The sequence below is a fragment of the Hypanus sabinus genome, chromosome 23 (assembly GCF_030144855.1).
Source record: "Hypanus sabinus isolate sHypSab1 chromosome 23, sHypSab1.hap1, whole genome shotgun sequence".
In the NCBI taxonomy this organism is placed as follows: Eukaryota; Metazoa; Chordata; class Chondrichthyes; order Myliobatiformes; family Dasyatidae; genus Hypanus; species Hypanus sabinus.
Window position 1 is genome coordinate 50,191,364 of NC_082728.1, and position 26,768 is coordinate 50,218,131.

At 41.2% G+C, this 26,768-nt stretch overlaps 1 protein-coding gene across 3 annotated transcripts in view; it reads left to right on the forward strand.

Annotated features, from left to right (window-relative positions):
- The window catches only part of LOC132380184 (GRIP and coiled-coil domain-containing protein 2-like), a 422,104-nt gene that overhangs the window by 363,765 nt on the left and 31,571 nt on the right, over positions 1–26,768 (forward strand). For all 3 annotated transcript variants that reach the window (XM_059948866.1, XM_059948868.1, XM_059948867.1), the window contains exons 17-21: positions 1,605–1,752; positions 11,727–11,844; positions 14,933–15,092; positions 15,460–15,573; positions 16,856–16,942. In XM_059948866.1, the coding sequence (XP_059804849.1) occupies positions 1,605–1,752; positions 11,727–11,844; positions 14,933–15,092; positions 15,460–15,573; positions 16,856–16,942 (627 nt within the window). The remainder of the gene's footprint in view (positions 1–1,604; positions 1,753–11,726; positions 11,845–14,932; positions 15,093–15,459; positions 15,574–16,855; positions 16,943–26,768) is intronic.

Sequence of the window (26,768 nt, forward strand, 5' to 3'; positions counted from 1 at the left end):
GGATCTGCTTTATACTGCAAATAACCCTTCAGAATACTGGCCACATAGGTGGAAATGTGAAATGAGTAAGTGTCGGTGACTGGAATAATTTTAATTGTAGGAATGGCATCATTACACAACGTCTTAGCAGTACAAAGGCATAGATAATGATCATAATACAACTGATTTTCCAGTTAATTCCATGTTACTTTGAGGAAACCCATGCAAAATCCAGCATATTGTCTCATGGCAAATGCAATATACTGCAGTAGTTAAAAACATTACTGGAACCAAGCTGTCTGTCCTGCAGTTCAATGGAGCCCAGTCTCTTTCAATTAGAGAGAGAAGGCTAGTGATTTCCACAAATTTCTATTTTGGATAGATTTATTTTAATATTCTGAAAACTAGTTCAGGCATATACTATTTTGGGGGTCCTGGAGTAATTATAATAAAACTGTGTTTAATATACAAGGAAATAATTTCATTTAATCTGAAATGTGTGATGAGTGTGGAAGAGTAAAGTTCAATATCTTCGTGTGTACTTCTGATGGACAGCATTGTCAGAAACATGAGCACTTTCCATCCTTCAGATGGTGTCTGGTGCAGCAGAGCTTACAAACCTGTTCTGGTTAATACCAGATCTGTTTTGTTGGTCGGCGCTAACCAGGTGCTACAATTTTGCTACAACAAAACCTGTGTAATCATCTGCACTCAGGTTATAGGAATAGCAAAGCAGAAAGTGCTATTCTATGTGGAATGCCATGCCAGTTATATTCTGCCATTTTTAAACATGGACAGCAAGAGAACAGGAAACGGGAATAAAAATTGGTCCAAGAAGGTCCTGAATGAATGAAATTTAAACAAAGCAAAAGCAATGAATAATATTGTACAATATGCATTTACAGCATGTCACATAAAGAACACAGAGTTTTTCCACAAATTAAACTTTATACATTGTGCCATCAGTCTTTTAAGGTTACTCATTTACATACATGTTAATACGCAATTCCGTACGAATAATTTGTATTGTCTCCAGTGATACTGCAAAACTTCAATTCCTTCCAGTATGTTTCTATTTTGATGCTGTTCATTGCACAGTTCTTTGTTCTTTATGGAAATTGTCAGTGGCAGTTTAGTGAAATCATGTGCATTGGGAGGTTAAGAACTAGCAACTCAACGTTAGCCAATGACTGGCTATCAGGGAAAGCTGATGTTTGACTAGCTTCTGGAGGATTTGAATCAGGGACATAGCCATGTAACACAAACTTTGAACATTGGAATAAATATTGCAGTTGCTGCAATTTCTACAGCAAATTGTAAATCCGATACCATCACCAGAATATTTCGTCCATGGTATTACTGAGCTCCTGAGATAGATAGATAGATTTATATCTTTATAAAGATAACCTACCAATGATTTTTATCAATTAAGATAATCAGGTAAAATAAACTTGGATACAAAGTATTTTTTTAAATCAGATTAATACTAATTTTAAAAGATGCTTTTTAAAGGACCATATAAATTTTGACTAGGGCAGCATTAATGTCATAACTTATTACCAATACCATTGAAGAACATTTGGGGAATAATGCTCAGAATTAATATGTTACTTTTGATGTTCTAGGCTACATGTGAGCGTGGGTTTTCTGCTATGGAAGAGTCACATCAAAAGGTAATAGAAGAACTCCACCGACAGCATCAACGAGAGCTGGAAAACCTAAAAGAAGACAAAGAGCGGCTTCTAGCTGAAGAGACCGCTGCCACTATTTCTGGTAGGTGAGAATGGAAAAGAGTATGAATGACTGGAACCTGCATTGATACAAAAAAAATGGGTGATTAGTATTATGTCAAAGTATACTCAAAGATACTTTCTTGTCATGCCTTTTCCATTATTATGTGCAAAATTCCAGATTTCACCATTGCATGTTTCCTACTCAGTTACAAATTTTAATATTTAAAATAGGAACAATTAAATTAAATGCAAATTTTGAATGCTAGCAATACTCAGACTAGGCAAAGTCTGTTGTGAGAGAAACAGAGTTAATATTCCAAATCAATGACTTCATCAGAACTGAGAATAGTTAGAAATCAAATGTGTTTTACATTGCAGAGGAGAGGACTCCCTCCATTGGTCAGGGTCGACTGTGGATGTCACATCCTTGATGTATATGCACGCCAGGGCAGTACGGTATAGAGAGCAAGCTGTTGCCCATGCAGTTCCCCTCTGTTTATGTTCCCCTCTCCAAACAGTTGATGAATCGAAAGAAAGAACAGAGACTTTATAGTTTGGCACCAATGGCACCACTAGAGTTGCCAGTTAGCATTGAATTCAATATAGGGTTATCCTTGGGACTCCAGCTGCAGATTTTTCCACTTGGTTTTCTCCTGAAGCTTTCCCAGTGATTGGGTTTAGCTGCAAGGTAGTGGAGGTTTGAGATCAGAACTTTCCTTCTAGATGAGCTGCCAACTATGACTTATGAGCCTCATCTGCCTGGAGTGACTAGTTTTAAGGCAGTAGTAGTCAATAGACAATAGGTGCAGAAGTAGACCATTCGGCCCCTCGAGTCTGCACTGCCATTCTGAGATCATGGCTGATCATTCACTATCAATACCCAGTCCCTGCCTTGTCCCCATATCCCTTGATTCCCCTATCCATCAGATATCTATCTAGCTCCTTCTTGAAAGCATCCAGAGAATTGGCCTCCGTCTTCCAAGGCAGTGCATTCCACACCTCCACAACTCTCTGGGAGAAGAAGTTTTTCCTTAACTCTGTTTTAAATAACTGACCTCTTATTCTCAATCCATGCCCTCTGGTACTGGACTCTCCCAACATCTGGAACATATTTACTGCCTCAATCCTGTCAAATCCTTTAATTATCTTAAACGTTTCAATCAGATCCCCTCTCAATCTCCTCAATTCCAGTGTGTACAAGCCCAATCTCTCCAATCTCTCTGCGTAAGACAGCCCTGCCATCCCAGGAATCAACCTAGTGAATCTACGCTGCACTTCCTTTACCCCTTTACCTTTACCCCTTCTCCTGTGAGCAGAAACAATTCCGCCAGGCTTAGTAGTTAAGTCACACGTGCAGGCCAGAGCTGGACTTGGTTGTCAGAGGTTATTTGAGCATAATCAGCATAACCAGAGACACCACACACCCCGGCCATTCCCTCTTTGACCTGCTGCCGTCCAGCAAAAGGTTCAGGACACTAAAAGCCAGAACAAATAGACTGAGGAACAGCTTCTACCCCGGAGCTGTGGCCTCCATCACACCACTCCCACAGAACAATGACTGAAACTGTGAGCACACACATACACAAACAAGGACTCAAATACTTGCACTAACAGCACTTTGTGCATTGCTGTGATATTCTGGTGCTGCTGCAACATATTTTCTGCTACTTAACTATTTAATACTGTTTTTCTATTACTGTCTATTACCTACCACTTTGTTTGATTGCCTGAGAGGAAGCCAAACAGTTTCATTGTACTTATGTATAATGACAATAAAGATCATTCAATTCAATTGAGGCACATGTCATTGGGAGCTTTATTAGGTAGTGGGAGCTCATCCCCACTAACACCCCACCCCCATGCTATGATAACCTTAAGGAACCCGAGGAAATGGGGAATAAATGTAATGCCAACGATTGGGTGAAGATCAAGCGAAACAAGTTGCATATTAGAATACTAAAAGGAAGAGGTTAAATATTGGTGTTACAGGATTTTCCCACTGTAAGTGGGAAGTAAAATCACATATTTGATCATTCTTTAAACAGCAAATCTCTTGATTGCTCAAGAAAAGGCACTAAGTACAGGATGTTCTTTGCGAATCCAGGTCAGAGAATAATGCTGTTAAGTGCACAATGGTTAAGAGGTAGTCATATAGAGAGACAACAGTAAAACAAGCCCTTCACCCATTGAATCAACTACAGTTTTGCGTATTTTTAATCCCCACAATTTTTAAAGAAATTCTTAACATATTTTCTTCAATTGCCCACTCACCTACACATCAGGAGCAACTTACAGTAGCCAATTAATCTATCAACCTAAACATCAGTGGGAAGTGTGAGGTAATGAGAATATCTGGAGAAATTGAAAATTTAAAAAAAAATGAAAATGATGGAAATACTCAGCGGGCAACGCCAAATCTTTGGAAAGAGAAACATTTCAGGCCAAATAAGCATCTTCTGGCATTTTCTGTGTTTATTTTGGGTTTCCAGCATCTACAGTTTTTGCTCTTTTTTATTTACCAGAGGAAACTTGTGCAATCGCAAGAACATATAAACTTCATATAGCACAATCAGATTGAAACTAGGTCACCGAGGCTGTGACTCTTAGTAGCTGAACCACTGTGCTATCCCTGATTACCATATGATATCTTATTTCTTTCTAAGCAGACTGGTGGCAATTTGCTTTTGAAGAATCACATAAGGTTGACAAAATGTTAATTTGTGTGTCCTTAGCAATAGAATGTCTTCCAGACTTGTAGCCTACGTGTCATTTGCTTTACTACATACTACAATTCTAATCCACTTGAAATGGCATAACACAAAGTGCGCTATAAGCATTATCATAATTTATTTCTGTAGAAAAGATTAGTGTGACTTGCCAAGGGTATTATGGATGGTACAAGTGCCAGATAAATGTCAGCCATAGTCATGTGTTCTATTCTTCAGGGTATGGCTTCAATGTAGTCTTTTGAAATGGAATTGTGCACTACCACACAAATTACAAGGATAATAAGGTGACTGGATGACTATACTAATAATTCTAAAGGAAACATTTTTAACGCTATTTCAGTTTGCTCAGAACATCTTTTGAGTTTTCCATGTCCATAAAATATAAATTATTGTTGAAAATTGCTGGGTTTCATGAACACTATTGTTATAGTGTGTGGGTGCTTTGTGACATAACATTCTGAATATATACAGTACTGTGCAAATGTCTTTTTATTTATATATTTACACACGCACACACACACGCACACGCACACGCACACGCACACTGCCTAAGACTTTTACATAGTACTGTACTTGGCAATGTGTAGCAGACGGCAAATTTGTAAGTCTGGCAGGAGACTTACAATTTTGGGAAAGACGTGGATGTAGCGCCACAGGAGGGGTGTGGGACAGATGGCAGAAAAGGAGTACTAGGGGTATAGCTGACATGGGTGTAGACACACACAACTCTGAGTCACCAGGCAAGGTCATTTGATTCCAAACAATTTGTTTATTGATCATTGCAGGCTGTCTTTTTGGCGCTTCCTGTTCCCTCCCTACTCCCTTCATCATTTCCCAATCATGGCTACCCTCCCATGCCCCCTTCCTACTTTCAGTCCACATAGTCCGCAATAGAGACCCATATCAGAATCAGGTTTATCATCACTCACATATGACATGATTTTTTTTGCGGCAGTACTAAAGTGCAATACATTAAATTTCTACAGTACAATGCAAAAGTCTTAGGCTCCCTAGCTATGCATATGTGCCTAAGACTTACATAGTACTGTATTGCAGGATATTGTATGAAAAAAGAGCACAGACTCTACACATTCAAATTGTGACATTTAGGAAGACTAGTTGGCCTAGTTATTACAGGACTCAAGGTGATACAAAATATATTGGAAATTTAATCAGGTACATTTCAAAATAAGTCAAATTATAAGAAAATCACTGTGTCATGCATTTTAGACAAAGTATTGTAGTAAATGAATGAGAGAATATGCTGATACCCATGAGCTTATATTGAAGTGTAACTGTAGTTGTGGAATTCTGCCTTTTGCGTTTGGAAACATTTATTTCTACTGGAGTTCAGGCATTCAGCTTACATTTTGTAATTCCATTCCCTTGCTGATCTTTCAACCCAGTAACCTCTATGGAAAATTTAGGAATATTTCTAGAGAAATCATAACAGTATCATAGTTGTCTTTCCTATTGGTCTTCCACCTGCTAGAACAAATCTGCTTAAGGAAAGTGGTAACGTTGACCATTAAATTTGCATGCTGCAAAAATAAAATGAAGTCCTGCCAGCTACCTTCTTTATTGAATAATTTTAGAAATGTTGTTTCTGTTTCCAGTTGAAATGATTCTATATCAGTTTTTATTTTAACTGAAATGTTCTCATTAGATGATCAATAAAATAAGAGAGAGTACAGAGGAGATTTACTAGAATGTTACCTTGTTTTCAGCACCTAAGTTACAGAGAAAGGTTGAACAAGTTAGGTCTTTATTCTTTGGAGTGTAGAAGGTTAAGGGGGGACTTGATAGAGGTATTTAAAATTATGAGGGGGATAGATAAAATTGACGTGGATAGGCTTTTTCCATTGAGAGTAGGGGAGATTCAAACAAGAGGATATGAGTTGAGAGTTAAGGGACAAAAGTTTAGGGGTACACGAGGGGGAACTTCTTTACTCAGAGAGTGGTAGCTGTGTGGAACGAGCTTCCAGTAGAAGTGGTAGAGGCAGGTTTGATTTTGTCATTTAAAAAAAATTGGATAGGTATATGGACAGGAAAGGAATGGTGGTTATGGGCTGAATGCAGGTAGGTGGGACTTGGTGAGAGTAAGCCACCTAGGGTTAGGGTTAGTTCAGCACGGACTAGAAGGGCCGAGATGGCCTGTTTACGTGCTGTAATTGTTATATGGTTAATAAGGTCAAGTTGAGATTTGTTCTAATAAATGCCAAGGTTGGAGGGTTTGAGTTTTTGGCAGAGATTGGATAGGCTGGGATCGTACACACTAGACTGAAGGGGGATGAAGAGTCACTTTATAGAGTTTTATAAAATTATGTGGAGCAAAGGTTGATGGTCTTTTTCCCAGGGTAGGGAAGTCTAAATCTATAGGGCAAAGGTAAGAGAGGAAAGATATAAAGGGGTCTGAGGGATTGAGTTTTTCCACACAAGATGGTAGGTATATGGAATGAACTGGCAGAGACAGATAGAATTAAAATGTTTAAAAGACATTGAGACAGGAACATGAAAAGGAAGTGTTTAGAGAAATTTGGGTCGAATGAAGCCAAAAGGCATGAGAGTAGATTAGATAGGCATCTTGGTCAACATATACCAATTATAATGTATAGTTACAGAAACTTCTGTGATTCAGCATTAACTGTTATCCTAGTTTAGAAGAGAATTCTTCAGGCAAAGAAGCACGGATGGTAGTCTGCCTCCCAGATGCTGGGGTCCGGGATGTTTCTGATCATGTCCATGATATCCTGAAGTGGGAAGGTAAACAGCCAGAGATCATGGAACATATTGGTGCCAACGACATAGGTAGGAAAAGGGAGGAGGTCCTGAAAACAGACTACAGGGAGTTAGGAAGGAAGTTGAGAAGCAAGACCTCAAAGGTAGTAATCTCGGAATTACTGTCTGTGCCACACGACAGTGAGTATAGGAATAGAGTGAGGTGGAGGATAAATGCATGGCTGAGGGATTGGAGTAGGGGGCAAGGATTTAGATTTCTGGATCATTGGGACCTCTTTTCAGGCAGGCATGACCTGTACAAAAAGGATGGGTTACACTTGAATCCGAGGGGGACCAGTAAACTGGCAGGCTATTGGTGAGAGTTTAAACTAGAGTTGCTGGGGGGTGGAAACAGAACTGAAGAGAGGGAGGAAGGGACAGTTGGCTCACAAATAGAGAAAGCTTGGAGACAGTGCGAGAGGGAGGATAGGCAGTTGATAGAGTGCGGTACGCTCAGACTGATAGTTTGAACTGTGTATTTTAATGTAAGAAACATGAACAAAGCGGATGAGCTTAGAGCATGGATCAGTACTTGGAGCTAAGATGTTGTGGTCATTGCAGAGACTTAGATGGCACAGGGGCAGGAATGGTTACTCAGTGCCAGGCTTTAGATGTTTCAGAAAGGACAGGGAGGGAGGCAACAGAGGTGGCACTGTTGATCAGAGATAGTGTCACGGTTGCAGAAAAGGAGGAGTCATGGAGGGATTGTCTACTCTGTGGGTGGAAGTTAGAAACAGGAAGGGGTCAATAAGTCTACTGTGTGTTTTTATAGACCACCCAATAGTAATAGGGACATCGCAAAGCAGATAGGGAGACAGATTCTGGAAAGGTGCAATAATAACAGGGCTGTCGTGATGGGAGATTTTATTTTCCCAAGTATTGATTGGCATCTCCCTGGAGCAAGGGGTTCAGCTGGGTTGGAGTTTGTTAGATGCGTTCAGGAAGGTTTCCTGACACAATATCTAGATAAGCCTACAAGAGGAGAGGCTGTTCTTGATCTGATATTAAGATCAAGTTAGGAAAGCGTTTAATTGGAGTAAGAGGAAATATGAGGCTATCAGGCAGGAACTTGGAAGCATAAATTGGGAACAGATGTTCTCAGGAAAATGTACAGCAGAAATATGGCAAATGTTCAGGGGATATATGTTCTGCATAGTGTTACGAAATCCCGTAACTGGATCACTTATCAGCAAAGAAAGAGAGGTCCGTTGAAGTCTGATGGTACTATTTTTAAAAGTATTTATTGATAAAGGGCACAAAAATAAGATTAATGCAAACATACAGATAATATACGTCATCAATACTAAATCTAAAGCGTGGGTATAATAATAACCAATAAGAAATAGCTCTATCGTTGTCTAGGGAATAATGTATTGTCCGATGGAAAGATAACAGTCACTATCAGTTCGTTCAAGCTGCAGCGCTGTTGGGTTTAAGAGCGATGCCGTTTAAACTTGCCCAGGTCTTTTATGATGTCAATTCGTTGGGTCAGGGGAGCGAATTCCCCTGTTGTTAGCTAAAAGCTGTTTTCCGTGGTTCCAGCCACCAATTCCAGCCACGGAATTGAACGCACGTGGCCTCCTTCAGATGACTTCCTGCTGTTACATGGTCGCTTAACGTTTCTTCTGGTGCGTCTGAGGGACTGTTCCTACAGACCCTCTTTTATCCTGACTCGCAGGGTCGTAGATGTCAATCAGGTTGGGGGTGTGCACTCTCTCCCTCAACCAGCCCACTTTGCCTGAGGGCATTCACGTAGTATAGTAGCTCAATCCACAAATTGGTCTCCAAGAGACAATAGCCATGTCCCGTAGCTTTACATCGCCGGGGAAACGAGCCAGCCTGCACGTCTCTTTTCCCATTTCCTGGGCCCCTTGACCCAACCCAACAGTGATCTTGCGATTCTCACAAAAGAGGGGGCTACGGACATAACAATAGTTACATTTCAATGAGACAAGGAAAGGATGGTAGAGTACAGGAACTGTGGTGTACAAAGGCTGTTGAAAATCTAGTCAAGAAGAAAAGCTTACAAAAGGTTCAAAAAACTAGATAATGATAGAGACCTAGAAGATTTTAAGGCTAGCAGGAAGGAGCTTAAGAACGAAATTAGGAGAGCCAGAAGGGGCCATGAAAAGGCCCTTGGCAAGCAGGATTAAAGGCATTCTACAAGTATGTGAAGCGAAAGAGGAAAAGTGATGACAGAATAGGACCAATCAAATTTGACAGTGGAAAAGTGTATGGAACCGGAGGAAATGGCTGAGGTACTTAATGAATAGCTTGCTTCAGTATTCACTATGGAAAAGGATCCTGGCGATTTTAGGGATGACTTGCAGCGGATTGAAAAACTTGAGCATATAGACATTGAGAAAGAGGATGTGTTGGAGCTTTTGGAAAACATCAAGTTGGAAAAGTGTCCAGGACCAGACGAGATGTACTCCAGGCAAGGGAGGAAATTGCTGAGCCTCTGGCACATGATCTTTGCATCATCAATGGGGACGGGAGAGGTTCTGGAGGATTGAAGATGTACCCTTATTCAAGAAAGGAAGTAGAGATGGCCCAGGAAATTACAGACCAGTGAGTATTACTTCAGTGGTTGGTAAGTTGATAGAAAAGATCCTGAGAGGCAGGATTTATGAGCATTTGAAGAAGCATGATATGATTAGGAATAATTATCATGGCTTTGTCAAAGGCAGGTCGTGCCTTACGGGCCAGATTGAATTTATTGAGGATGTGACTAAACACATTGATGAAAAGTAGAACTGTAGATGTAGTATATATGGATTTCAGCAAGGCATTTGACAAGGTACCCCATGCAAGGCTTATTGAGAAAGTAAGGAGGCGTGGGGTCCAAGGGGACATTGCTTTGTGGATCCAGAACTGGCTTGGCCACAGAAAGCAAAGAGTATTGTAGGTGGGTCATATTCTGCATGGAGACTGGTGACCAGTGGTGCACCTCAGGCATCTCTTCTGGGACCGGTACTCTTTGTGGTTTTTATAAATGATCTGGATGAGGAAGTGGGTTAGTAAATTTGCTGATGACACAAAGGTTGGGGTGTCGTGGATAGTGTGGAGAGCTGTCAGAGGTTATAACAGGACATTGATAGGATGCAAAATTGGGCTGAGAAGTGGGAGATGGAGTTCAACCCAGTGAGATGGTTCATTTTACTAGGTCAAATATTATGGCAGAATATAGTATTAATGATAAGACTCTTGGCAGTGTGGAGGATCAGAGGGATCTTTGGGTCTGAGTCCATAGGACACTCAAAGCTACTGCACAGGTACTGACTCTGTGGTTAAGAAGGCATACAGTGCATTGGCCTTCATCAACTGTGTGATTGAGTTTAGGAGCTGAGAGGTAATGTTACAGCTATATAGGACCCTGGTCAGACCCCTCTTGGAGTACTGTGCTCAGTTCTGGTCACCTCACTACAAGGAGGATGTGGAAACTATAGAAAGGGTGAAGAGGAGATTTACGTTGCCTGGATTGGGGAGCATGCCTTATGAGAACAGGTTGAGTGAATTTGGCCTTTTCTCCTTGGAGCGATGGAGGATGTGAGGTGACCTGATAGAGGTATATAAGATGATGAGAGGCATTGATCGTGTGGATAGTCAGAGGCTTTTTCCCAGGGCTGAAATGGCTATCACGACTGGGCACAATTTTGATATGCTTCTAAGTAGGTACAGACAAGATGTCAGGGGTACGTTTTTACGCAGACTGGTGAGTACGTGGAATGGGCTGCTGGCGCCGGTGGTGGAGGTGGATATGATAGGGTCTTTTAAGCGACTCCTAGATAAGTATGTGAAGCTGAGAAAAATAGAAGGCTATGGTTAACCCTAGGTAATTTCTAAAGTAAGTACATGTTCGGCACAGCATTATGGGCAGAAGGGCCTGTATTGTGCTGTAGGTTTTTGTTGTTTCTATGTTTCTAAATTGGAAGGATAAAATATGAGTGTCCTTCTCTGCAAAAGGGATGTTAAGCTGTTGAACAGCAAAAATTGTGCTTGAAGATTGTGAATTTTCTGGTATTTAACCCATTATCTCATTATTTTCTGGAAGCTTAGGAATTGTTACATTTCGTAGCCTCCCTGCCTTACAGGAGTTCTGATTTTTTTTTTTATCTTGCTTTTATTACTTCAGTCTTTGATTTGCTCTGTGCTGCAACACTGGTTCGTTCATTTATAATTTTTATCAATAGGAGATTTCAGTGTATAAAATTAGACCAAAGTTATGTGATTAAAATAAATTTATTAAAATAGCAAGAATTATCTTGGTGTAACTAGGTGCTGCAACTTGGTAAATCGTCTGGGTGGCCCGTTTTCATGCTGTCTGAATCAATGATTATAAATGGAGAGAGGTGACAGGATGTTACAGCATCTTTCTCTAAATACTTCATGGCATCACTGCCATCAGCTAGGAAACACAGTCAAAGCAAATTTAAATTATTTTACGCTTCTGGCATTCTCTCTTGCAGGTTTTCAAGTTTTGAAATCTCATTTCTTTTTTAAATAGCCATTGAAGCAATGAAGAATGCACATCGTCTGGAACTTGACCGTGAACTGGAAAGGATTCGGAAATCTCAAAACAGTAATGTAAATGCAGACCTTGATGAAATATGCAAACAGCATGAGTAAGTACAAAATGAATGGTTTTAAATATGCAGCCCAAATTCAAATATTGGGCATGCTTTGGCTGAGTCAGTTTCTTGGAGGTTATCCATTTACAGGCATTTTTGTTCAGATTCAGTTTATTGTCATTTATAAACCACAAATACAATGCAGTTAAAAAATGAGACAACATTCTCCAGAATGATATCACGAAAAAGCACAAAACAGACCACACAAGAAAAACCACATAACATTTGGTAATCCCCAATCCAGAGTCCGGAGAGGCTGCTGCATATCGATATCGCGCTACCGTCTTAGCACGTTCCCCGGAAAGGAACTACAAACCCATCAGACAAACCTAAAGCTACAAGACCTACGAAAAACCACATAGTTACATATAGTTATAGTTAACATGTAGTTTCAACAGTGCAGACAATACCATAATTGATAAAAGACTAACTGACAAAGACCACATAATTATAACCCATAGTTTCAACAGTGCAAAGCAATACCGTAATCTGATAAAGAGCAGTCCATGCACGGTTTAAAAGAAAGGTCTCAAAGTCCCGACAGCCCATCAGCTCACGCAGACAGTAGAAGGAAGAAAAATCTTCCTGCCAGGAACCTCCAGCGCCACAGCTTGCCGATACAGCACTTTGGGAGCTCCGACCACAGCCAACTCTGAGTCCGTCCGAAAACTTCGAGCCTCCAACCAGCCCTCCGACACTGAGCACCGAGCACCATCTCTGCCAAGCGCTTCGACCCCGGCACCAGCCGCCAAGCAACAGGCAAAGCCGAGGATTCGGGGCCTTTCTCCCAGAGATTTTTCCGATCGCACTGTAGCAGCGGCAGCAAAACAGGCATTTCAAAAGTTTCACCATATGTTCCTCCATGCATTCACACGTCTGTCTCCATCAAATCCGGATTGTACACGGCCCCTACTTACAGATAACAGATATTCATTCCTGGAGTGGCCGCTGCGCACTGCATCGCGCTGCCATCTTGCATCAGAAATATCCAGATGTATCTCAGAAGTAGTACTGTATTTCATGAATAGTGTCAAGCCACCATATTTATTACCAGGCTATTAATGACATACATACTTAATAGTGCCCTTACTCTGAGGTATTGCAAAATAAGATGGGAAGGAATATTGCCTTTCACCCAATCACCTCTAATGCACATAATTAGTTTAGAAACTTTACTTCATCTTTCTAATACTGTATTAGAGCTTATGATGTACACCTATCAGTACTTACCTCTATTAGCTGAAGAGAAGGATTGTGGGAGTGAGCATTCTGTGAGCAGTTAATTATTTAGGTGGGTTTAGGTGATTTTTTTTTTATCCAAGTGTGAACCAGCAACTGTTTTTTGACACTTCCTGTCAATTGATAGATGCATTGCTGCTTCAGTGATTTGACTTTGTTATATTATTGGTAAGATCTTGTCATTCACCTTCAAAATAGACGTGAAGAACAGAGTGCTGAAAAGAGAAAGGAAAGCTTTTCAACAAAAGAAACTAAAGTAATATAAAAGATACAAACTATTAAATTACTAAATCTTATGCAAGTTATAACTAAAATAATGAATGATTGAATAAATTTACATCTGCTTTAGCAGTAGGTTTAAAACAGCATTTTGATACATTTTCAGTAGTAAGCTTGAAATCAATGGTAAAATTTTTACAATACTGAAAATAAATGTGTTAATATCAATTGCAAACATTAACACAAGAGATTATACAGTTTCTGGAAACTCAGAGTAACACACACAAAATGCTAGAGAAACTCAGCAAGTCACTTGGCATAGAAAGAAATTAAAAGTCAACATTTCCAGCCAAGATCCTCCAAAGCATTGCAATTATTTAGAATCAGTTTAAACAGTATTAAATATAATGCATTCTTTTTGCCATAGATTAAGATTATTCAGGTTATTTTATCATTTTTCCTTGTACTGCTAATGTAGCCCAATACACCACTAGTTTATAGGACATTTGCTAATCCTTGCAATCCTCTAATTCAAAGCATGCATTTCTAATTGTCTGCATTATCAGTAAGAGAGTTTGGAACTCACCATGATGTCATTGGAAGGTACCAGACAAGTTCTAGATGTTTCTCTTAGAGGATGGAAAAGGTGGTTAGAAGCAGGCAATTCCAGAAAGATAATACCCAAGGCCCAGAAATAAGTTATCCAGCCATTTAGATAATTACAGTGCATTTTTCAACCATGAATCTAAAATCTCTGTCCTATCTCTGAAGGAAAAACAGTGAGAACCTCAGATGTACATTGGAAGGACATGAAAACCTTGTGTAAACCTCCTCACAAATACCCCATCTGTGGAAAAGTCTGCAATTCCCAACTCAAAATCAATAAAGCTGGTGTAGAAGTAAATCATCCTATGTTTTAAAGGACTGTTTAGTTAGCACAGTAACTGATGATAACTAAATAGTCCAGGGTTGATACAGGATCTTGCCTTGGAATGTCCTTTTCTCCCCAGCATCTGCAATCTCTTGCGTCACCAACGTGACAAATCTTTTACTGTGAAATGTTGCACCCAATCAAAAAAAAATCCTCAGGTTGAATTTTGTTTAGAGTCATGTGATAAGTTATTCTACTGTAGATTCACATTTGAGTACTCAGTGGTAAAATGGGAAAGAACTCTACCTTTTCTGCAATCTCCATTGAGAATTCATAATAGGCCAGTATCCTTTACACAGCTGAACCAAATCTCCATTGAGAAATTAGGAGAGCATAGAAATTCAGATTGACACTTGTATTTCTGTAATAGCATAACCCAACTTAATTTTGGGAAAGATAATCTGACATCTAATACATATATAAGGTACACAATTGAGAAAATGTTTTGCAGTACATCCAGCTTCCTACTACATAGTCCTGCCCATCTCTATTCATCATGTCACTTTTCCAACTACCCAAGCCTAACTGAAGCAACTAAATGCTTTTTATTGCAATAGAAAGGAAAGACTCCCACTCATTATAGTTGACTATGCAGAATGCTTCAATTCTGAAATGCAATTAATTAATAAGGTTAAAGGTTAAATGTATACATGCAGAATAGGCGCAATGAATTATTTCAAATTTGTTTAACAGTGAAGAGTTGGCATCATTGCATCGAGAAATTGAAGTCCTTTCTGAACAGTATTCACAGAAGTGTCTAGAAAATGCACACTTAGCTCAAGCTCTGGAAGCAGAACGGCAGGCATTAAGACAATGCCAGCGTGAAAATCAAGAACTAAATGCACATAACCAGGTATGATGTGTCTTACTCCATCCCATAATACAGCAATCATATGAGAAGAATATGCCACTGCTAATATATTTGGTAAAATTTTAGAGCTGATGTGTAAATAATAGGAACAAGGTGAGGTCGTTTACCTCATTGAATTTGTTCTGAGACTTAACAAACTTGTTTTTCATTTGTCACCTAACTACACAGAAAGTAAGTTCATTGTCCTATAATTAGTATTTAGTCAACATCCTCCCTTTCTCCCTCCAGCTCTCTCTCTCCCACCCAGTCCCACTGTCTTCCCCCATTATTTTGACTGATAAATATCTGTTAAAGAAGATATTGAGCATGTAGCGTTGTGTGTCTTATTGAGCTTTATTGTTCCTAACAGGAGCTGAATAATCGTTTAGCTGCAGAGATAACACGGTTAAGGACAATGATGACCAGTGACAAGGGAGGTGATGCTACTACTTTATCACAAGGCAAGGAAGTATATGAACTAGAGGTAAGTATACATGTTAACATTAGATATAAGCCAATCCTAGGTTTGTTCCTGGTTAGGATTTTAATTATACTAGACTGCAACACTTACTAACTCCCACTTAGGAAAGGTGAGCCTTGGGATTCTCAGAGTTAAGCGATACTATTTTTCTTGTGTTTAGTTGAGACATAAAATGGTAGAGCGGGACCAGCAGTACAGGAAACATTGGGGAACAAGAGGTCATGCTTTAGATGAAGTGAACAGATCAGTTGAAAAGTAAGCTTTTAAGATAGAATTTTATTAAATAAAGCACAGTTCACATTTTGATGATGAATGGAAGCATTTATTTGTTACTGTAATGTACAGTTGGCCCTCCTTTCCGCGGGGTTCTGCATGCGCGGATTCAACCAACCACGGATCGGGAAAACCCAGAAGTTCTCTCTCCAGCTCTTGTTGTTTGAGCATGTACAGATTTTTTTTTTTCTTGTCGTTATTCCCTAAACAATACAGTATAACCTGCCTTATAGTATCTCCCGCCTAGGTAGCCTCCTTCCTGCCGGCATGAACATCCAACTCACTGACCTCCGTTGATACCCCTGCCCCCCACCCTTACCCCCATCCCTATCTATTATTTTAGTCTGGTTCTCTTTCTCTCTCTTTTTCCTCCCTCACTATAATTTCTCCCCCCAGTCCTACCTTTCTTTCTCTTTTATTTCCCATAATTCTCCACCTCCCCTAGCCCATTTCCTTCCAGCCTATCACTTCCCAGCTCTACTTTATCCCTCCCCCCACTTCTTATCCCCCCTTGACCATCCCATGATGAAGGGTTTTGGCCTGAAACGTCATTATTACTTCCTCCCATAGATGCTGTCTGGCCTGCTGAGTTCTGCCAGCATTTTGTGTTTTTTATTAATTTCCAGCATCTGCAGATTCATTCGTGTTGCCTTTGAATACAGTATAACAAATATTTACATAGCATTTACATTGTATTAGGTACTATAAGTATAGGGAGATGATTTAAGGTATACGGAAGGATGTGCACCACACTGAGACAGGTTAAATAAGCTCCAGTTCTCCGCTGGGTCCTAAAGTCCACTGATTTGAGCATCTGCGTTTTTTGGTATCCACGGGGGATTGGTTCCGGGACCCCTCCGTGGACTAGGGGTGCCGACTGTAGTATGAAATAAGAAATTTTAAATCTTAGTATTGATTTAGCCCAATGCCTTCTCAATTGTAAAAGCATTCCATTTATTTTGCTTTGTAATTTTTACTGAAATATTAGATATAATTTCTTTGTTCTGTTCAGGTATTGCTGAGGGTCAAGGAATCTGAAATTCAGTACCTAAAACAGGAAATTAATTCACTAAAAGATGAACTACAGACTGCTCAGCGTGTAAGTAGTCTCCTCTATCTGTTCTTGATAGTAGCTTTTTATTAATTTTTGTTCCATTGAATGGTGTTTTTAAATAATTTCATCCTCTTTATTTTCTGCATGTTCTGAATGTAAAGAACCTAGTTCTGGATTCTATCTTGCCTTTAAATGAGGATCCAAATAGTGAATGCCCACAGAATATTCAACCGTGGAATCTTTGCAGATAACTGATATCCTGCCTTCACATGATGTCTATATACAGTAGTTTCTAGCAGCAATGTATAAATATTAATCAGGGATTGGAGTTCTGATTCCCTTACCCAACCCATCTTCCCAAGAAGCATTAGCACCATAACTTCAAATACAATTCCCATTGAGATTGGCTCGCAGTTCAGGAATACAATTTGTGACAACCTGAAGTACAGTTCAATCCAGTCATTTTTTTTTTAATGAGTGTCTTTAGTAAATTTGTTTCCATTCAATCCTGGTGATCTCAAGATTGCTACCTGTGCCACATGCTAATGAGGCTAGAAATACAAAGCTATTTCTCTATTGGGCAGAAATAATAAATACTAGGAAGATACAAGGATCTATATGTAGTACTGTGCAAAATTCTTGGGCACATATAACAAAAATTCTGTAAAGCAAAGATGCTTTCAAAGTTAAATGAAAAGTTTCTAAATATCAAAAAAGCTATAAAGAGCAGCAAACAGTTAGAAAAATAAATCAATATTTGGTGTGACTACTCTTTGCTTTTAAAACTGCATCAATTCTCTTAGATACACTGTCATAGTTTTGTGAGAAAATCGATTGTTAGGTTCTTCCAAACGTTGTGGAGAACTTGCCACGGTTCTGCAGAATTTGGCTGTCTCGCTTGCTGCTGTGTCACTTGCTTCTGTCTCTCTAGGTAATCCCAGACAGCCTCAATGATAAGATTAGGGCGCTGTGGAGACCATAACATCTGTTGCAGAACTCCTTGTTCTTTTTGCGGAAGATAGTTCTTTATGACCTTGGCCGTGCATTTGGGGCAATTGTCCTGATGAAGAATGAAGTTGGGACTGATCAGACACCTCCCTGATGGTATTGTGTGATGGATGGGAATCTGCTTGTACTTCTCAGTACTGAAGATTCCATTAATTCTGACCAGATCTCCAACTGTATTTGCAGAAATAGAACCCCAAACCTGCAGGGAACCTCCACTGGTCTTTACAGTTGGCTGCAGACGCTCATCCATGTAGTGCTCCCCAAACAAATGAACAAATTGCTTCCCTTTTGAACCAGAAGTTTCATATTTTGACTTGTCGAGCCAAAACATTTGCTGCCATTGTTCAGCACCCCAGTCCTTGTGTTTTTGTGCTGAGGTAAGTCTTTTGGCTTTTTTCCACTTCAGTGGAATGGCTTTTTGGCATCAATTTTTCCATGAAGACCACTTCTGACAAGACCTCTCTGAACTGTAGAGGGGTGTACTTGGGTTCCAGTGGCTTCTGAGTTCTGAGCTGATAGCAGTGCTGGACTTCTTCAAATTTAGAAAAGATATCAGTTTAATGTATCTCGTCTGATGCAGTCGGTTTCTGTGACTGGCACTGCATTTCTGGTCCTCTGTCATGCCTGTTTGTGTGTGTTTCTTCAGAAGAGCTTGGACAGCACATCTTGAAACTCCTGTCTCCCACAAAATTTCTGATTGGGCGAGACCTTGCTGATGCAGCATGACCATCTTGTTTCTTTTTGCTATGCTCACTCTTGCCATTGTGTAAGAATCAACGATTTGAAGGTTAAGCTGTCACATCTGCCACAGCCTCACCTTTTAGTTTGGTTATCCTTTGCCCAGTTTGATTCCTTCTACACTCTTTTCTCTTTCAGTTATTCAGTTTAGTTCAGTAAACTCATTATGCCCTTGATCATTCCTGTTTGTTGGTTGTTATCTTTGTTTAATGATGCACTGAGTTATATGCCTACAAAGTGATTGTTTTTATTTGAAAAGTTGTTGATTACTTAAGATGTTTCTTTCTTTAATGAAATACAAAAAAATCTCTTAACATTTAATTTTTTGGAAAATGCATGTTTGGAAATCTAAAATTTGTTTTCTGCTGACACACTAATGCTGAAGACAAAAAATAAACATCTAAAATAAAATTTATATTAAAAATCTAGGGTGCCTATGACTTTTGTACAGTCTTGTAATCAGGGTAGTCTGCATCTGAATTGGAGGGGGACTAATATCCAAGCAGGAAGGCTAGCTAATGTTGCTCTGAGGGTTTAAATTAGAGTGGGATTGGAATGGGAACCTTAGTGCCAGGGCAAGGACAAAAATAAGGATGTAATGCTGAGACTTTATAAGGCATTGGTTAGACCACACTTGAGGTATTGTGAGCAGTTTTGGGCCCCTTATCAATGAAAGGATATGTTGGCATTGGAGAGAATCAGAGGAGGTTCAGAGCTGTGGTCCCAGGAATGAAAAGGTTAACATATAGGGAGCATTTGATGGCTCTGGGCCATGTACTCATTGAAGCTTAGAAGAATGAGGGGGATATCATTTAAACCTATCAAATATCGTGAGGTCTGGATAGAGTCGATGTAGAGAGGATGTTTCCTATAGTGGGGGACAGTGTCAGAATTGAGGGATATCCATTTATAACAGATGAGGAAACATTTCTTTAGCCAGAGGGTGGTGAATTTTTGGAATTCTTTGTCACAGATGGCTGTACAAGCCAAGTCATTGGGTATATTTAAGGCAGAGGTTGGTAGGTTAATTAATCAGGGTGTCAAAAGTTATGTGGAGAAGGTAGGAGGATGTGTTTGAGAGGGAAAATAAATCAGCCATAATGGAATAGTGGAGCACTCTTAATGGGCTAAATGGCCTAATTCTGCACCTAGGTCCTATGGTAGCTCATGAAGTGATTGTGGGGAGAGTAGCTGTCAAGTCTCATACAAGGACAGGAACCAAAAGGTTGAATGTGGTGTACTTGTGTCCTGAGTCACGTGTATTTCAATGTATGGAGTATTGTAGGTAAGGCAGATGCTCTTAGAGGATAGAGCAGCATGTGGAATTATTATATTATAGCCATTCATGGCACTTGGTTGCAGGAAGAACAGGGGTTCTGTTGCTTTAGACCTGACAGTTTTAAAGGGGGAGGATTAGCATTGCCAGTCAGGGAAAAGGAAAAAGGTCCCAGCAGTGCTCAGACAGGACAAACCAGGGAGCTCATTGACTGGGGTTATACGGGTGGAATTGAGGAATAAAAAAAGGATGACCACATGACTGGGGATTATATTATAGATCTTCCAGTAGTAAGCAAGATTTGGAGGAGCAAATTTGTAGAGGTTGCAGACAGTTGCAAGAAAACTAAGGTGATTTTAACTTTTTACATACTGACTGATTCCCGTACTGTAAAAAGACTGAATGGGATAAAGTTTGTCAAATGTTTTCAGGAAATTCTCTTTAATAAGTATGTAGAGATCCCAGCTAGAGAGAGTGTGATTCTGGATCTCCTATTGGGGACAAAGACAGGACAGGTGACAGAGGTGTGTGTAGGGGAAACTTTGAATCTAGTGATCATAATTTCATTAGTTTCAAGAGAAGGATAGGACTGGTCCTCGGATTGAGGTTCTAAATTGAAGGAAGGCCAAATTTGATGCCATCAGAAAGGATCTGGGATAAGTTTTTTTTCCGGCAAGTGGGAGGCCTTCAAACATGAGGGTACAGAGTTTGTATCTTCCTTTTAGAATAAAAGGCAAGTCTAACAGGTTGAGGTAACATTGGTTTTCAAAGGATATTGAGGCCCTTGTTTAAAACAAAATGGAGATGCCTAGCAGGGTATAGGCAGCAAGGAACAAAATGAGGTATTTGAGTATAAGAAATGCAAGAGAGCACTTAAGAAGAAAATCAGGAGAACTAAAGGGAAGTATGTGGTTGCAGGAGCAGGCAAGGTAAAAAGTTGGTCCACTTGAAGATCAGCATGGCCATTGATGCTCAGAGTCGAAAAAGATGAAGGAGATATTAAATTGAATTTTTGCTTCTAAATTTATTCATGAGATGGAAGCTGAAGCAAAACAATAGTGAGGTTAAGGACTGTATGCAGGTTACAAAAGATGAGGTATTTGCTGTCCTGGGGCAGGTTAGGGTGGTTAAGTCCCCAGGCATAACGAGGTGTTCGTTTGGTCCTTGTGGGAGGCTAGTGCAGAAATTGTAGGGGCCCTGGCAGAAGTATTTAAAACTTCCACTATCACAGGTAAGGTGCCAGAAGACTGGAAGATACCTAATGTTGATCTGTTGTTCAGGAAAGGCTCTAAGAATAAGCTGGGAAATTAAACTGGTGAGATTGTCGTTATTAGTGGGTAAGTTATTAAAAGGTATTATGAGGGACTAGATATTTAAGTATTTAAATAGACAGGGCCTGATTAAGGATACTCAACATAGCTTTGTGTGTGATAGGTCTTGTCAAATCAACCTTATAAAGTTTTTGGAAGAGGTTACCAGAAAAGTTGATGAAGGCAAAGCAATAGATGTTGTCTATATGGATTTCAGCAAGGCCTTTGACAAAGTCCGGAATTAGGGGCTGGTCCAGAAAGTTCAATTGATTGTCTTCAAGGAGAAGCCAGTGAGTTGTTAGTAATTGGTTGCCTCTCAGACTAATGGTGTGTCACAGGGATTGGTGCTGGGTCTGTTGTTGTTTGTCATTTATATTAATGAATCAGATAATAAATTGGTAAACTAAATGAGCAAATTTGCAGATGACACCAAGATTGGGGGAATAGTGGACAGCAAGGGAGACTATCAAAGCTTACAGCAGAATCTGGACCAGCTGGAAAAAGGGCCGAAAGGTGTTGCACCTTGGAAGGACAAACCAGAGTGGGATTTACACAGAGGAGTACGGTAAATCAAAAGGATCTGGGATTACAAATGGTGTCACAGATAGATAGGGTCGTAAAGAAAGCTTTTGGCACATTGGCCTTTATAAGTCAGGGGACTGAATACAGAAATTGAGATGTTTTGAAATTGTATACGTTTGTGAGGCCAAATTTTGAGTATTCTGTGCAGGAAAGATAATAAGATTGAAAGATGTGTACAGAGAAAATTTACAAGAATGTTGTTGAGACCTGGGAACCTAAGTTATCGGAAAATGTTGACAAGATTAGGAGCTTATTCCCTGGAGCGTAGGAGAATAAAAGGAGATTTCATAGAGGTATACAGAATTATGGATAAGATAAATGCAAACAGACTTTTTTTCCCATTGAGGTTGATTGAGACTAGAACTAGAGGTTATAAATTAAGGGTGAAGGGTGAAATATTTAAGGGGAGTTTGGGGTGGTGCAAGTGTGGTATGAGCTGCCAGCAGAGGTGATTCAAAACCCGGACTCCAGCACCATCACTGCAGGTTCCAATGACCGTGGGCACCTTCAAAGCGATTGCACAGCCTCCAACTGCAACTCCAGCCTTGAACTCCAGGCCAGGACTTCACATGCTGCGATTGTGTCTCCCGTCTCCCCTTCCCCCACCACCACTCTGCAATCACCTCTCCCTCAGATCCCACCGTCAATTTCTGGACGCTCAGAGGCTCCATCTTCCTCTCACCCCAACCCTCCCCTCTCCACTAAGTCCACCATTATTCCCCCTTCCCCCCTCTGATCCCAGCTCTCATCTGTGCCGGGTCTTTACCATCCCCTCCAACCTTCAACTCTCTGAGGCAGAGCGCTCTATCGTCAGCACAGGCCTCATCTTTGTCCCCCTTCGCCCACACCTCAGCGAGTTCCGCGTACACCATGACGCTGAACTCTTCCTCCGCCAGCTCCACCTTCAAGCCTACTTCTTCAGCAAGGACTCTCCCACCCCCACTGATGACCCCTTCTCCCATCTTCAACCTTCCTCCTCTTTATGGACACCCCGCTCTGGTCTTCTGCCTGCTCTGGATCTCTTTATTCCTAACTGCCGACAGGACATCAATCATTTTGACTTCACCACACCTTGTTCCAATTTCAACCTCACTCCTTCCGAACGCTCTGCTCTCCACTCCCTCCGCACCAATCCCAACCCCACTATAAAACCCGCTGATAAGGGGGGCGCTGTTGTAGTCTGGTGTACTGACCTCTACCTTGCCGAGGCACAGTGACAACTCGCCGATAACTCCTTTTATTTACCCCTCGATCATGACCCCACTAAGGAGCACCACACCACTGTCTCCCACACATCACCAACCTTATCAGCTCTGGGGATCTGCAGTCCACTGCCACCAACCTCATAGTTCCCGCACCCTGCATTTCCTGTTTCTACCTCCTACCCAAGATCCATAAACCTGCCTGTGCAGGTAGACCCATTGTCTCAGCTTGCTCCTGCCCCACTGAACTCATTTCTGCATTCCTTGACACTGTTTTATCCCCCCTTGTTCAATCCCTTCCCACCTATGTTCGTGACACTTCTCATGCTTTGAATTTTTTCAATGATTCCCTGGCCCCCACTGCCTTATTTTCACCATGGACATCCAGTGGATATATACCTCCATCCCCCACCAGGAGGGTCTCAAAGCTCTCCGCTTCTTTTTGGATTCCAGACCTAACCAGTTCCCCTCTACCACCACTCTCCTCCGTCTAGTGGAATTAGTCCTTACTCTCAATAATTTCTCCTTTGGCTCATCCCACTTCCTCCAAACCAAAGGTGTAGCCATGGGCACCCATATGGGTCCCAGCTATGCCTGTCTTTTTGTTGGCTTTGTGGAACAGTCCATGTTCCAAGTCTGTACGGGTATCCTTCCCCCTCTTTTTCTTCGCTACATTGACAACTGCATTGGCGCTGCCTCCTGCACACATGTGAGATCATTGACTTCATTATCTTTGCCTCCAACTTTCACCGTGCCCTCAAATTTACCTGGTCCATTTCCAACCCCTCCTTCCCCTTTCTTGATCTTTCTGTCTCCATCTCTGGAGACAGCTTATCTACTGATATCTACTGTAAGCCTACTGACTCTCACAGCTACCTGGACCCTTCTCACCCTGTCTCTTGCAAAAATGCCATTCCCTTCTGGCAATTCCTCCGTCTCCGCCGCATCTGCTGTCAGGATGAGGCTTTTCATGCCAGGACAAAGGAGATGTCTTCCTTTTTTAACAAAGGGGCATCCCTTCCTCCACCATCAACTCTGCTCTCAATGAAATCTCTCCCATTTCACATACATCTGCTCTCACCCCATCCGCCCGCCACCCTACTCAGAATAGGGTTCTCCTTGTCCTCACCTACCACCTCCAAGGATCCCACTACCAAGCACACCTTTCCCTCCCCCCCCCCCCCTTTCTGCTTTCTGCAGGGATCGCTCCCTATGCAACTCCATTGTCCATTCATCCCCACCCCCCACCCATCCCTTCCCACCGATCTCCCTCCTGGCACTTATCCTTGTAAGTGGAACAAGTGCTGCACTTGCCCTTACACTTCCTCCCTCACCACCATTCAGGGCCCCAGATAGTCCTTCCAGGTGAGGCGACACTTCACCTGTGAGTCGGCTGGTGTGGTATACTGCATCCGGTGCTCCTGGTGCTGCCTTTTATATATTGGTGAGACCCAACGCAGACTGGGAGCCCATTTCGCTGAACACCTACACTCGGTCCGCCAGAGAAAGCAGGATCTCCCAGTGGCCACACATTTTAATTCCACGTCCCATTCCCATTCTGATATGTCTATCTATGGCCTCCTCTACTGTCAAGATGAAGCCACACTCAGGTTGGAAGAACAACACCTTATATTCCATCTGGGTAACCTTCAACCTGATGGTGTGAACACTGATTTTTCTAACTTCCGTTAATTCCCCTCCTCCCCTTCTTACCCCATCCCTGATTTATTTATTTTTCTCCCCCTCCCTTTTTTTTCCTCTCTCTGCCCATCACTCTTTGCCTGTTCTCCATCTCCCTCTGGTGCTCCCCTCACCCTTTCTTTCTCCCTTGGCCTCCCATGATCCTTTCCTTTCTCCAGCTTTATATCCCTTTTGTCAATCACCTTTCCAGCTCTTGGCTTCATCTCACCCCCTCCTGTTTTCTCTTATCATTTTGGATCTCCCCCTCCCCCTCCTACTTTCAAATCTCTTACTATCTTTTTCTTTTGTGTGTTGCTTGAATTTCCAGCATCTGCAGATTTCCTCGTGTTTGATTGATGTGGGCTTGGTTGTGACATTTAAGTGAAGTTTGGATAAATACATGGATGAGAGTGGTACGGAGGGCTATGGTCCAAGTGTGAATCAATGGGTCTAGGAAGAGTAACAGATCAGCATTGACTAGATGGGCCCAAGGGCCTGTTTCTGTTCTGTAGTGCTTCATGAATATTCTTCACTTACTGTGTGCAGTTATATTGAATTGCTGAATTTTTAATGAAAAGTCAAAAGTTATATTACTGGATGAAGTTTTTACTCAGCTTTTGTTTAGTTGCTGTTCTTATAAAGTCTTTGGAATCTTAATGTTTGTTTTTTTTAAGGATGTTGAAATGGGAGAAAAAACTTATAATAGTGCTTTAATAAAAACTTGCCTAAAATAAAGATAACTGTTGTCTGTTTTCTATAAGATGTTCAGTATCAAGAACATTAAAATTCATTTGCTTATGTTATTATCAATCAAAGAGACTGTAGTAGGAAGAATGTTGTGTCTGTCAATTATTGCTTGTTCAGGTAGAAGTTTCTACCTCTTACCCAAAATCCACAAACCTGCTTGTCCAGGTAGACACATTGTTTCAGCTTGTTCCTGCTCCACTGAATTCATATCTGCATACCTCAATTCTGTTTTATCCCCCCAGTTCAGTCCGTTCCCACCTACATCTGTGACACCTCACACATTCTTAATCTTTTCAAGGATTTCAGGTTCTCTGGCCCCCATTTTCATGAGGCATGAAAAGCCTCATCTTATTTTTACTGTAGATGTCAAGTCTCTGTACAATTCAGTCCCCCACCAGGAAGGCCTCAAAGCTCTCTGTTTCTTTCTGGACACCAGAACCAACCAGTTCCCCTCCCACCATTCTCCTCCGCCTAGCAGAACTTGTCCTCAATCTAAATTATTTCTTCTTTGCATTCTGCACTTCCCTTCAAACAAAAGGGGTAGCCATGGGCACTCGCATGGGTCCCAGTTATGCCTGCCTATTTGTCGGCTACATGGAACAGTCTATGTTGCAAACCTATACTGGTGACTGTCCTGCACTTTTCCTATGCTACATCAACGACTGAATTGGTGCTGCTTCCTGCGCCCATGCTGAACTTGTCGATTTCATCCACTTTGCCTCCAACTTCCACCCAGCCTGCAAATTCCTGTTGGTCCATTTTCAACACTTCCCTTTCCTTTTTCAATCTCACTGTCTCTATCTCCGGAGACAGCTTATCCACCGATGTCTATTATAAACGAACGGACACTCACATCTACCTGGACTATACCTCGTCCCACCCTGCTACTTGTAAAAACACCATCCCCTTCTGTCAATTCCTCTGTCTCTGCCACATCTTCTGTCAGAATGAGGCTTTTCATTCTAGAACAAAGAAGATGTCCTCCTTTTTCGAAGAAACGGGTCCCCTTCATCCACCATCAATGCTGCCCTCAATGGCATCTCTTCCATTTCACGTCTGCTCTTACCCCATCCTCCTGCCATGCTACCAGGGATAGGGTTCCTCTTGTCCTCACCATCCACCCCACTGACTTCCACATCCAGCACATAATTCTGCAAATCTTCCACCAACTCCAACTGGATCCCATCACCAAACACATCTCTCTCTCCCGCCCCCCCAACTTCCTGCTTTCCACAGGGATCGTTCCCTATGCGACTCTATTGTCCATTCGTCCCTCCCCATTGATCTCCCTCCTGATATTTATCCTTGCAAGCAAAACAAGTGGTACA